The following is a 13,642-nucleotide window of genomic DNA, read 5'->3' as shown; positions in this document are numbered from 1 at the left end:
TATCTGCCTCCAGTGATCTTGTTCTTTGCACAGGAGTGTCAGACTGGCTCCAGTTCCAGTGCAGTCAGTGCTGCTGGGCTGGCTGCCCACTGGCACGCAGCGTAGTGAGGCTTCTGGGCATGTGATGTGTCCCAGGGTTACAAGGGGTAATGAAGTTCATGCTCCTGGTAGTATTCAGGTCTCCTCCCTCTGTTGTCACTGATGCCCTTTTCATGCACATTCTGCCTTGTGTTTCCTGTCTTTCTCCTGCTCCCATACCTGTCCCTCACATCACACTGCCCTGTGCCTGACCCTGCGTGTGAGAAGGATGCAAGTGCTTAAGAGTATTTCTAAATTTCCACTTAACATTTATTTCAGTTCATGGATTTTCCAGGAGAAGTCAGATTCTGGGGGATTTTTATGGGTTTTTTTTTAATTTTGGTTTTATTTATTAAAAAAAGAAAACAAAAAAGCAAGGAAATTCCCCTCCAGCCTATAGAATGTAGCTATCAAGAGAAGTGGCTTCATTTCTCTTTCTTAAAGCATTCAACACCCTGTTATTCTTAAAATAATAACCCCAAAAAAGGCCAGCTTTTTTTACGTGATGGATTACAGTCTCTTGTGTTGACAGTGCAGTGGGGTAGCTGTAGTGAAAGGTAGGCTCTGCTGAGATAGACAGAAGAAAGAGAGAAAAAAAAGCAGTGCATGCCATTTAATTTCTGCAATGTTCTGATTCCCTCCTACCACCCTGAAAATGCAAAACGTGATCCTTTGTCTGGCATATGGGGATTTGGAGAATTGTTGGTAATTACAGCAGTTGTGCTATCCAGCTTAACTGGCTTAAATAACATATTAAGTGCTTTTATGATCTTCCACAACACGCTGGAATGCAAAGAGGTGTGGGTTTTTTTGCTGTTTATACTTTATGGCAGGCATAACTTATATAACATTAACCTGCAGAAAAAATTGGTTTTGCTGATTTATGGCTTGTATAATTCACAGCCAGGGCTCTAGATGATAAGATCCTGTTGTGGTAGGTGCTAGGCAGATGAAGGGCATGCATTTCTTACTCAGAAGGTGGAGTCTAATCGCAGGGGAAGAGGCTGGGGATGGTGACACAGAATGGTGGAGCCAAACCACTCAGAGTGCCAGGCAAGGGGGCTTGGGACACCATTGGTCAAAGCATGGCTAAGCTCACGTAGGGCTGAGCTCGTGTAGGGCTGAGCTCATGATGGCAAAGGCAAAAAGTGTGGGATCTGGAAGAGGCTCACAGGAAGTAATGATTTAACTTATTCAGGGAACATTCCCACTATTGTAATTAAAATTTCATGTGAAATTAGGAATGATTTACTAAGCATCATATCTAGAAGTGGGAGTATTGTAGGGTCTGGATTAGTGTGTATCCAGAAAAAGAAGGTAGGCATTTGTCTGCTCAAGAATCTTTTTTCTACCCCGTTTCCTTTTTTTCCTCTTAGCAAAAATTCTGTTAGTCATCTGATTCCACCCAAGTTCCCATGCCTCCTGCCTCAAAATCTCAATCTTCTATTATCTGCTATTGTACCTAATGTTTAAACAAAATGTGAGAAGAACATGCTGTGAATGTCTTGTTGCTGAATCTAGTGTGATGAATAATTATGGAGCTAGAGGCTCAAAGAACCTGGTAAGACACATGTTGGGGGGGGGGGGGGCATAAGTCACAAAGGGAATTAGTGATAATGATAAAAAGATTGGCACGTTCTGACCTGTAATTTGGTTTAGTTTGACACAGCTTCCTGTAAAATCACAAGGACTGTTAGAATATGCTGGTAATTAGCAGGATTTCACCTATTTGAAATTAAAGCATTGTGCAGGCTCTGCAGATTAGGGGAAAAAAAAATGTACTTTTTTGTCTGGTTTTGCTTCCTAGTAGCTTGAAAATAGGGAGGTGAGAAACTTGTGTCAAATCCTGAAGTATAATTTTGCAATTAAAAGACTGAGGAGAGAGTGTGATCTGAAGACCTTCAGTCTCCTAGCTGTGACATTAAATTAACAGCTATCTTCATTCTCATTCTGTTTTAATATTCCTGCGGAGAAGCAAGCAAAAAGAACTCCCTAGGCTGGCTTCAGTGAAATGGAGGCACTGTTACTTACCCTGTTACTGTCTCTAGCCTGGGAGGGGAGCGATTTTTGTTGGTATTAGCTAGCTAATGTTTGCACGATGCTTTGGATGCTATAAAGTGATACATAGCTAATGCTGAAAATTGAGAGATGCTCTCTGGGAGATAGAAAACACTGTTTAAAGGCATTTTTCTGATTGGCTACAGAGAAAATTTCAAGGTCATACATGTACTAGCTTGCAGGGATGCAGAGCTGGTACCTCGGCACTAAAACCAGCAGAATCTAAACTAGAAGGCTGTTAGTTAACTGTGTGGTAAAAATGGAGGGATAAATTGAAACTACCTGAAAGTGGAAGAAACAGTGGAGAAGTGGTAAGAGAAAGAGAAATGAGTGGAGAAACTCTTGTCCATCATTGAGGCGTTCAAGTGTTTTATAAAAACTTCAAATTGCTCCCTTCCTTGAACGAACCTATTTTCTTTTTCAAGCTGCAACAATTTGGGAATCTCCAGCTACTCTGAACTTTTCTTTTATTGCTAAGAATCTGCTTGAGAATCTACTCAGTATTCCAGACCTAATTTTTAGTGGAGTAGCTGAAAGGAACTGCTAGGCCAAAAGCTCTTCTAGGAGTAGCTGGGCTTCTAACCAAAGGGAGAGTGAGTGCCAAAGGCTTTCATGGATCATTTAGCAGTGTGTTCTATATAATAAAACCACATGCAAATACTTAATACAGTAGGCAAAATTTTGATCAACCCCTGACACTTACCTTGCTGTGTGGGTGCAATCAACCCACAAAAATGGCAAGGCAAGATGTTGAAGGAGCTATTTGTCCAGCAGCGATATGTCATGTTTGGTTTTGAGAGTCCACTGTAACACATCAACAGCCAGTGCGTGTTCAGCTGAAATGACAGCTGAACAGTCTGGTCATCTGCATCCTGTTGTGGCTCACTGCTGTACGGAGGGGGATGAGGTGTAATGCAGAGCTTTGAGCAGATGGCAAGCCACTGGACTCTTTTTTTGCCTTGGTGGCTTGATCAGCAGTTCTTCATTGACTCTGGCCAGATTATAGGCATGATGTTATCTTAGATAATGCTACTTGGTAAAGAACTTTAAAATCCTTAATTACTATCATTAGCCATTTGGCACCATAAAATAGAAGTCTGTTATTTTCATGTCTTCTATTTGTTACGCCTGTGTCTGCAGGGTGTCTGGAGTGTCCTTAACTCAAACAGGGAGGTGTAACTTTTGGATCACGATCAGAGGTAGTGTGTGCATACCAGCATAAAAATGTGTGCATGTGCATACACATTTGTTTATGCAGTTGTCCAAAGTTCTTTCACTATCTGTGTCATGAAAGCACTGAACTGAGACATCAGTCTGTTGGCAATGTCATGAAGGCTGGCAGGTCTCTCTAGTTGGGGATGTCCTTTGTTTGTTCAGTGTTTGAATCATGTGAAACCTTAATTAGCAAATAAGATGCTTTGGCCTTCCCTTCCAAGATCTGAAACGGCATTAAGGGAAGTGTGAGGATGTGCCAAATGACATGACAGTGCTGGCTCCATGGTTTTTGTTTTACTCTGCTGCCCTGCTGTTTTGAGATGTGCTTTCTATTGTATCAACTGCTGGCAAAACATTCATGAAGTTGTTACATGTCATATGCTTTGGTATTGCTTTTTCTATGTACAACAATCAAACTGCTAAGATGTTGGAGACCCTGTGTGCAGCAGCTGTTGAGCTGAGAAGAAAGAAGCCCTTTCTTTGAAAGGGAAAGTTGCCCTGTTGTGCCACAGTGGTAAGCCACTGCCTGCCGTGCCCCGATTTGCTGCTGTGCTCTGGGGGGGATGCAAGCAACCTTTTTCTACAATGTGATCTGGACCTTCTGAAACGGGGTAAACATTAGTCACTCCTGGCAAAGCCACTCCTTTCATTTGATCTTTTGTTATTTAATTATTTGCACTTCCTCTTGTCACAACACTTGTATTTTTTGCTGCTGAGGATTGAATTGCAGAGGCATCTTTACTTCCATTCCGATGACACAGTGGTTTTCTGCCTACAAGAGAGTACAGAATTGCTTTTATCAAACATTTTTCTTTCCCATTGTTTCCTGATGACAGATGCTACTCTTAATCTGCACAGATACAACACTTTGAGATGGGAGATCTATGTTCCCATCAATTCATGTTACGTTGATAAATCATAGCATGTCTCACTTTCTGAATGACATGCTTCTGGATTGAGGTCTGCTTTTTTATTTTGTCACAGTTTCTCTTTTCCAATGCTAACAACAGCCTTGCCAAAGCTCCTCTGTTCCTTCAGCGTTCACTCCAGCAGCCTGATTAATTCTATCACACTTTTCCCTCTATATGGCATAATCAAACAGGTCGATAGAAAATCAGGAAGGATGTGATATTTATAAAAATTTCTAATGCATTCCGCTCACCTTGTGACTTCATTAGCTGTGGCACCTTGTTACTTCTGGGTTGGAGGAACATCAGCAAAGTCTGCCAGGGTGAAAAAAAGGGCGTTTTTACTGTTCTTTGTGGGCCTCAAGTGTGATTATGTCACACTTCCACACACAGGGAAGCTTTACTTAAGAGAACATCAAGAGTGGAGGGTGCCTTATGGTGTTTTCTTCTGTGGGTTTCAAAGGCAACTGCAGTAAAAGTGGAGGATTGCTTACCCACAAATCTTAAAATAGCTAAGAATGCATGTGACGTGCCTCATTTTCCTTGGTTGTGTAGATAACACTATTAATAACATGAGCTGAAATTATGTATTGAGTAGTAATTTGAGCAGCAATTCTGAGTGGCTTTAAACCTGTCATGAACTCCCTGAACAAAACCAACAGCTCAGCAAAAATATTAATTAATTCTCATCTAAAGGGCTGGTAAAATTAAACAGAGGTACTCCACAGCTCAGAGCCTGTGGGATGCTTCTACTTGCTGTCTTTTCAGTCATATAGGACTGGGCACTGCTGTTCCAAATCTCTCTTCCCATATTTGCCACAACCTGATATACAGGTATGGTGTTTGCCACACATGGGTGTGCATCGCAGGTCTGCTGTCACTATTGCCTGCGTAGCAGTAGTTGTCACCTCCAGGCTGTACTGTCACTAGCGTTCAACCCTTTGGGGCAGGGGGAGGGACATGCTGTTCCCTCCTGCCTCCCCACCCTGCTTATATGGTATTGACTCATCAGGAAGGAGGAAGGTATGAAGTGTCATCTGCTGCTGCTGGGAAGTAGCAGGGCTGACTGCCAGCCAGGGGTACAGAGCCTGGCTGTTACGGTGTCAGTGTGGGTGGGGAAGGGCCACTGCTTGAACCAGTCATGAGAGTGCTGGGAAGTGGGGATCTGTAGGGCAGGTATAAAAAGAGAAGTGCCCTCGGACTGAAAATAAGGGTGAAAAGTCCAAACCATCTCTACTCTGAGAGTCCCCTGGTGACACCACACCACAACCCTGCTGAGCACTGCATTCATTAACATGTCCCTTCAACGGGGTGGATGATGACTGGGTTTGCAGAAATCCCTTCTGAATATTTGTGGTTAAAAAACAACACAAAAATGATTTAAAATAGAGTGGGTTTCCTAAGAAAGTGTTAGTGGTAAGGCAGCATTAAGACTTCATTTTCTTATCTGCTTCTGGTAGTTACAGTGGGCTTATTAAAACTGAATTCTGTCAGTATTACGTCTGTTTTGTTTTGGTTTTTGTTTTAAATCTTTAACCATAATAGCCATGGCCTTTTCCCCTGCAGTGTTTTGCTACAAAGTTCATGCTGGCGATGGCATAGTTCTGTTGTTCTTTGAGGAAGCCTTTTGTATCTTCCCCTCTCCCTCTAATAACATCAGAATTAGATTGGCAGAGAATGATTCGAGGTATTTTTCTCATTCATCAGCTCACTATAATTAGAAAGATACGAAACCATTTTGCTATGAACACTGCAGGCCTACAGTGACTGAATACCTTTAACTGCACCTTCATCGCTCTCTCACCTTCTGCTCTTTTCAGACATTTGAGGTGTGCTCTGCTGTGCTCCATTCAGCACTGTCTGGGAAGCAGGAAGGAGTGAGGTTGCCTCATGTTTGTACAGTGCCTGGCACAGTGTGTCTCAAATCCTCACTGGTGACAAGAAATGCAAATTACAGATGATAATAAGCTCTTACAGTCCTGTACCAAGTCTCCTTCCAGACTGAGAAGTGAAGATAGTTCTCTCAGTTGTGTCTGTGTTGGGGATTTGGGATATACATTTCAAAAGCACTTAAATGTCTTAAAAGAATAAATCCTAGTGTAGTGAATAGGACTTGTCTGGCCAGAATCCATTAAATGTGATAATAAATTCTGCTCTTATGTTTCTGCTCTGTGACCATTTCAGAAAACAAAGTTTTCTACATGCTTGTAGAGTGGGATTATGCTTTTGTTCAGGCTTGGGGTTTTGCCTTAAAAAACCCAAAAGAACAAAAAAAAATTACCAAGTTTAAATGCCTGGAGTGGACTTCCCTTCCCGGCCTCCAGTTGCTTGGAGCAGACCAGGACAGAAAGGGAAGTGTTTCTTAAATAGAGAGTGGACTGAAGTGCTGACCTTTGACATGCAACAAATTTAAGCCCTAAATGAGTTTTTGAGCTTTTACATGCTCACGTAGTCATGGATTTTACTTTGATGGCCAGAAGCTCACTTGCTGGAGTAATAAAACCCCCAAAACTCCTTTACTGGGTTCCTAATACATAAATTCCTAAGGATGACCCATCGCACAGCATGTTTTAGCAGATCGCTCCCTTTGTAAATGATCCTTAATAATAATATGAAGCTACTTTACAAAAACATTACAACTAAGTAATAATTATAGGGAAATACTCATGAGATATGGAGAGTCAGACAATCTTTAGTGCTATGGGCACGTTCTGTGGAAGTACAAAATTTGAGACTCCTTCAGCTCTATTTGACCTTGGCCTTTGACATGAGTTTTCCTCTTATTCTCTCAATTCCTCATTCCCTTGTGCTATTTTGTATTGTTTCTTGGGCCATCAGTTTCTACACAACACTTAACGGCAGTTTCAGCTTTAGTTTTAGCTCTCTGGATGCTTTTTCATCTTTGTGCTGAAAACCCCTTCAGCCCTACTTCCTAATCTTGTATTAAGTAAGTACTAATACTAAAGAGTAGCCTCATGGGTTTTGGTTTGGTTTTTTTACTATCATACTCAGCATAAAGATTGCCACTATTCTGGAGAATAGAGTGCAGCATTTACATAGAATAGCATCATATATTTATATATTCTGAAGTAGATTGCAAAAATGAACTGATCCTTAAAAAATTAATGATATCCTGGCGCGGGATACAGATACTGGGGAAAGAGAGGCAGAGATTTAGAGAAAAATAACAGAGCAGGGCCTAGAACTTGCATTTTTGGCTTCTGTTTTTAGTGACTTTTAAATCAGGAAATCCTAGGGACTTACACTGCTCTCTTAAGAATTGTTTTTGATTGCCACATTGCTGCAAGCCTCCTGCAGCTCCTGTGCAGCAGTAAATGTCTGTTTTTCCACAGATACTTGACAATGATGCAAAGACACTTAAAGATATTTGCTAAGTGCTTATGAATTAATTTATGATTAGTGATTAATTAAATAAACCACAGCAATCAAAAGGACACGTGGCCAGTTAGATTTGCATATAGAGCACTCTTCTGCCAGAAGAGAGGAGCTCCATTCATTTAAGTCTAAATCCACTGTATCTTAATTTGATTTACCTTTGACATAACATTTAAATAGTAGCAACATCTATTATCTTATGCTCCCCAACAAGGCTTCATTAAAAACTTACTGCCAGATCTAATCCATGGTTAGCATATAAAGTCTTATCTCTAGGTTCCTGCTTCAATGCCTTTGAGAACATGCTTAATTTAATCTGAACAAAGACACTGCCATCATAAGCCTCCAGTCTGATTTCCCAATCTAGAATATCTGTGTTATTAAATTTGGTGCAAGCCATAGTACATACAATGGATCAAGTAAATTATTTTAAAGCACTCTTCAAACAAAATTCTACTGCTTGTTAGACATCATTTGTATCTCTGGGACATAAGAGAGATGTCACTTTAGTTCGGATTTTTTTTAAATGTCACAAGAATGCAGTGTAAGTCTAAACAACTTAGCTGTGAAAAGCAGCAAGCTTTAATGTAATACATATTTTTAACCAGTTTGGAAAGAGTGTGTTTTTTAAAATATGAAGTGTTAACCATCATTATTAACCATCATTCCAATCCATTTTCCTTCCTCTAGAAGAACTCCTTACTAGAGATTTCTGCTTCCTCATTTGCATCAAATACCAAGTCAGCCATTTGTGACTACACTTTAAGCTGGTGGCAGGATCTGACTTGTAATTATAATTTTAGACATTAATTTTTTTCATGATTTAGCAAGTGAACCAGTTGTCATTAAAGCCCCTGTTCTGCTTAATAATCTCCGGTGCCTGAGCACAGTTCTGTGTGCTACAAGTAGAGGTTCTGTCAAGTCAAAACAGAGAAAAATTGAATGTTTTGCGAAGTGCTGGTGAGGCCTGGTGAAAATGGAATAAAAGTCTTGAAAAAGTGATCTCAAACCAGCACAGATGGAGCCTGGTAAGAATTGGTGGGATGATGTACTTCAGAGGGGGGCAATTACAGCTTCATTTGTTGGGGTTTTTTTTTTAAAGCTGAAAAGAAATAGAATTGGTTCTGTAAATATACAGAAAGGGGTGTTGGTAATTCACCCATGTTGCAACACAGAATTGAATGGATGCAGGACAGCAGTTAAACCGCAGTGGCTGCAATAGCATTGGATGGGAATTGTTGTCCCAGCAGGTTCCTTCACTCCTATGTCTCTAGATGAAACAGGCCTGGGAGTGTTATGTCAGTTTTAGAGTGTGCCTTGCTACTTTGCTGTTGCTGTTTAATAACACAACTTACTGAAAGTAAGAGGCTTGAGGGAGGTGAGGCAAGGATAAGTAGTCATGGAGAAATCAGTGTGAAAACGAGAAGAAATTGGTGTGAAGCTGTCTTACAACACCATGGTGGTTGCTTCCTGCTCTAGTTGCTTTCTGTAACTGCTCTGCCAGTTTGGGAGTGTGGCTGTATCCCAGTGTAGCCTATCCCAAGCAAAACAGGATTCTCCATGTATCGTTATCTCTGTAATTCAGAGGAGCCAAAACAATAAAAGATTACCACTAAACATAAGGTGACACATCAATACCACTACAGTGAAGTTGGGGATTAAACCATGTCTCCTCAGCTGCAAATTAATACTTAAAAAAAGGGATCCATCACAAACAGAGCATGGCACAAGGAATGCTACCATTAGGGGTTGGAATACTTCATTTAATCACAAGGCAAAACTGACTTCTCTGGCTGTTTTTAATATTGCCAACTTACGCTTTTGATTGACATGTTGCCAATTTTGTTGAATTCATTCTCTCAAATATTTTGAAGAGTTTACATTCTATTGAAAGCTGCTTGGGTGAGGGACCGTATGGACAAGAGGTATGTAAAGGTACCATAGGAATAAGAGGATATAAGGGAACTTGAATCCTCTTTAAGACAGAAATTTCATTTGTATTTTTTAAAAGCACTTAAGCGCCCCTCTCACCCCCATAGGCTATATTCCAGAGATGCAAACGGTCCCTCCCGACAGGTTTTATGCTGGAGTGTAAGAATGACATTCTTTGTCACAACTCTAACATAGTAACTCTGATGATGGCACAAACAAAAAAAATGTAAAGATGCTTTAGCAGCTTAAGTCATTTGTAGCATCTTTGCACTCAAGTAGTGTTCCATGAGGAGACATTTGGCCTCCAAGCTAAGCTTCTCTGTAAGCAGCATTCTTGGCTTTGCATATCAGATATGAAATTTGTTTGGAATGTTTGCTATAAAAATACCTATGTGTGAACTCACATCAGCGAGAAAGTAACTTGGGCTTGACCTTCCTCCAGCACTGACATGGTAAGATCATTCAGTACGGAAACCAGAACTTAAGGACTGACTTGCAACTGGTGTTTTCGTAGGCTTTGTTTCTGTGCAGGAACTATCCTTGGAACGAGCTGCCCTTGGAAATCAATGTTTTCTTTCAAACTCCTTCTTTTTTGCTCGGGAGTGACCCCAGGGTATGTTACAAGGCTTAATGTTGTAACAAAGCCAGCTGGGAAATCCTCTCATTCTGTGTGTTGGACTGAATACTAAAAGCAAATATGCTTCAGAACAGCAGAGGACAGAGGATTTTTGATTCTTTTACAGTTCAATCCGTGTTTGTTTCAGAAAAGCCATTTTAGTGGGACAGGAACTTCCCACTGTCAACCCACACTCGCAGTACTTCTCCTTAGGGGACGTCCCGAGGAGAGCCGCGGTCTCCCCTGTGAGGTACGAGATAGGGCGAAGGCCCGAGGCACAGGGCGCAGACCGAGACCCGCGACTCTCGCTCCGCCGCAGGAAGACCGTCCCTTTCTGCCGGGTCTCCCTCGCGCCTCTCCCTCGGTGCTCGTGCGCGCATCAAGGAGCGCTGCCGGCTTCACAAGTGCCAAACCGTGAAGCGAGGAGCTCTCTTCCTCACAGGCCCTTCCGCTCTGTGCCCTGTGCGGCACGGCCCTGAGCCAGGGCCCGAGATGCCAGCCCCGCTGCGCAGCCCCAGCCGCCCTCTTCCGTGCCCGCTGCCCGTCGCTGGGCCAGGGGCCGGCCCCGGGGTGCCCGCAGACCGTCCCGCTCCGCTCCCGCCGCCGCTGAGGTAAAGCGGGTCCCGCTCTCCGCCACCTTCAGCGGGCCGCTAGGGGGAGGCGGGTGCTGCCGCGTCACGTGACGCGGGGCGCTGCCCTGTGGCGGGAGGGGCGGGGGAGAGGAAGGGAGAGCGCGGCACGCGCGCGCGCGCGCCGTCCGTTAGGAGGTGCCAAGGGAGTGGGCGGGGGGGGGGGAACCATAACAGCTCCTCCCCGTCACGTGACGCGGCGGCCGGGCGGGCGGGAGGGCGGGCAAGGCTCCTCACGTGACCCGCCATGGAGGAGGCGGCGGCGGGGAGGGCGCGCGGCCGCCTCCTCCTCGCGCCGGCCCGCCCCGCCTCCCCCCCCCGCCCTGCGCTCCCGAGTCGGTAGCGGCACAGCCCGGGTCCGCGGCGCCGAGCGGCCGGCGGGGAGGCCATGGACTGAGCGGCAACCATGGGCGCCAAGGAGTCCCGCATCGGCTTCCTCAGCTACGACGAGGCCCTACGAAGGGGTGAGGGCGGCACGGAGAGCGGGGTGGTGTGGGGGGGGGGGATGTGCGGAGCTGAGCCGCGGTGGGGCGGGAAGGGGGCGCGGCGGGGCGGCTGCGGGAGGGGGCCCCGCTCTGCCCCTGTCAGCGGGCGGCGTGAGGCGGCTCCTCGCACCACCATGACAGACCCGGCGCGGAGGCACTTGCGCCGTTCCTCTACCTCAGGCTCCTTCCCCGCCCCCTTCCTCCCCTCCCCTTATTTATTTATTTATCTCCCCTGCCTCAGCGATGGGGCCTGGGCAGCAGCTGCGGGCAGGATCTTCCTCTCCCGGCCGCCTCGGCAGCGGTCGCCGGTGGCCCTCGGCGGTGCCGTCCCGCAGCCGGGCCGCGGAGGGAAGGGACGGACAGAGGGAGGCGACGGGCCGAGGCACCCGGCGGGCGCTGGTACCTCAGACCCTGCCGCCGCCTCGCAGCCCTCGGCCCTGCCTTCGCCCGCCGCTCGCCGGCTCTCCCGGCTACCCTGGAACACGGCGTTGGGAAATCCTGCCATCCCGGTGTGACGGGACGTGCCGCGCTGCTCCTCGCCGCGCTCCTGTCACCTCACGGCTCTCCCATACCTGCCGGCTCCTCATGTTTACCTGCTGCTGCCCGCGATAGGGAGCACGCATCCAGCATCTCAGGGCTGGAAGATGGATGTAGCTTGAGTGGTTTATTATGTATGTTGCTGGTTCAGTCCGTTTCTAGATGCCTCCTGGAGAATTTAAAGAGGAACTAGTGAAGAGAAAACATAAACAAGCTGAATGCTTGCAGCTGCAGGGCTCCAAGGCGACAGGCAAGCTAAACCCTATCAGCTACCTTGCTTAGAACTGATATCCAAGTCCAAGGACAAAGAGGGACAGTAATTTTCAGCAGTAAATGGTTAGCAGGGAGGATAGGGGTTTATTTTAATAATTGTTGCTCGATTGTGCATTTGTGTGATGTAGTACAGTTAAACAGTTCACCTGTTTGATATTTAAAGCACTGATAAAATTTGGAAAGCTCAAACCAGTACATGGCTGCCCTTTTTATGTCTACTTAAATCTGAGAAGCACGCAATGATTGATAAGGGAAAAGTGTGAGGAGACATTGAGTGTTAATTGAAGAAGAAGCAAATAAATGTGAAATGGAGTTTAAAGTATTTTTAAATTTAATCTTTTTTTTCTGGTGGAGCCTCCGGGGGATGCCATGTCAGATAGGAAATGGAGTAATGTACAGTTGAGCAGAAAAAACAAATATATGATGCAAACTCCCTTTCCTTACAGATTTTAAACGTAACAGCCTTGAAGAATTTCACTTCTAGTGAAAGTATAGAAAGTCTTTAAAAGCACCGGTGTAGGTATTTTTAGAGGAACTGCAGCCATAAATGTATCTTGGTAGAGGTGTGAAGTTGAATGTAACAGGAAGTGTTTGAAATAAGCTCTTTGGTGGGAAATACATCCATTTGGTCAAGATGTGCATTCTAAAGGTCATAAATAAGAAAAATCAAGTGTTTTGAATTGTATAGTTAGATTTAAACTCACATTCTGCCTCAAAATCTAGGAAGTTGATCTGGATGTTTCATAATGAAAAGTTTACTTGCCATAAAAATAAGACTGATTTTTTTTAAAGTTATAAGGTTGATTTTTAAAAAGTTACTTAAAATTATTTCTTCCACAGTGAATGGAATATTTTTCTTTGATATTATTCTATCTGTATGAGGCATTTGATACTGTTTTTCTGTAGGAGGACAGAAAGGTTGTTTTAGGCTCTCTAATATAAATTGATGTTTTGCTAAATAACTACATTGTTTACTTAACCAGTGAATCACTGTATCTATAAAACGGGCTAGTTATCAAAACATGATTTGTTAGGCCATTCTTACTTGCACAGAACCATGCTGGTACTTGCGCCGTTAGAGTGGACACAAACAGCAATAGTGGATAAACACAAACATTAAAAAAAGAAAGCCAAATATATTTATGTCCAGTTAGATCCACCTTTTGTAACGTTGCGTCCTGGCCGTTAAATGCTGAGAAAGCTTTATATGAGGTGATGTTGTACAAATTCTTCAACTGTGAATGCCTGACATGTAATCAGTAGTGGTTAATTGGTCCTGTAGAAGTAGTGATCATTCAGAATGTTGTGGTCATATTTTTGAGTTTTGCTAATTTTAAGTTCAGTTGCTCAGAATGCCTCTAAGAATGCAGTGGGTGCTGCTGGTTCTGTAAGCTTCAGAAAATAAGGCTGACTTTTAAGCTGTGAATGGCTGCGATTTTATTTGTTGCAGTTCCATTTTTGGGAGTTACCAAAGGTTGTGAAGGCGAGGAGAGTTTTTGTGGTTAAACACTCACA

At 44.0% G+C, this 13,642-nt stretch overlaps 1 protein-coding gene and 1 long non-coding RNA gene across 6 annotated transcripts in view; one reads left to right on the top strand and one right to left on the bottom strand.

Moving 5' to 3' along the window:
• Positions 1–3,997: 3,997 nt before the first annotated feature.
• Positions 3,998–10,629, bottom strand: LOC115602105. Its single transcript, XR_003989604.1, has 3 exons — positions 9,992–10,629; positions 4,514–4,574; positions 3,998–4,123 (listed from the first exon to the last, which is right to left on the bottom strand). It is a non-coding gene; the product is annotated as an uncharacterized LOC115602105 (long non-coding RNA).
• Positions 10,630–11,074: 445 nt separating this feature from the next.
• USP32 (ubiquitin specific peptidase 32) overlaps positions 11,075–13,642 on the top strand; it is a 73,974-nt gene continuing 71,406 nt past the window's right edge. For all 5 annotated transcript variants that reach the window (XM_030472780.1, XM_030472781.1, XM_030472779.1 and 2 more), the window contains exon 1: positions 11,075–11,296. In XM_030472780.1, coding sequence (XP_030328640.1) covers positions 11,239–11,296 — 58 coding nt within the window. In that variant the 5' untranslated portion in view covers positions 11,075–11,238. The remainder of the gene's footprint in view (positions 11,297–13,642) is intronic.

Source organism: Strigops habroptila (assembly GCF_004027225.2).
Source record: "Strigops habroptila isolate Jane chromosome 13 unlocalized genomic scaffold, bStrHab1.2.pri S16, whole genome shotgun sequence".
NCBI lineage: Eukaryota > Metazoa > Chordata > Aves > Psittaciformes > Psittacidae > Strigops > Strigops habroptila.
The sequence above is the reverse complement of the archived record's forward strand: the minus strand, read 5'-3'. Positions and strand labels throughout refer to the sequence as shown.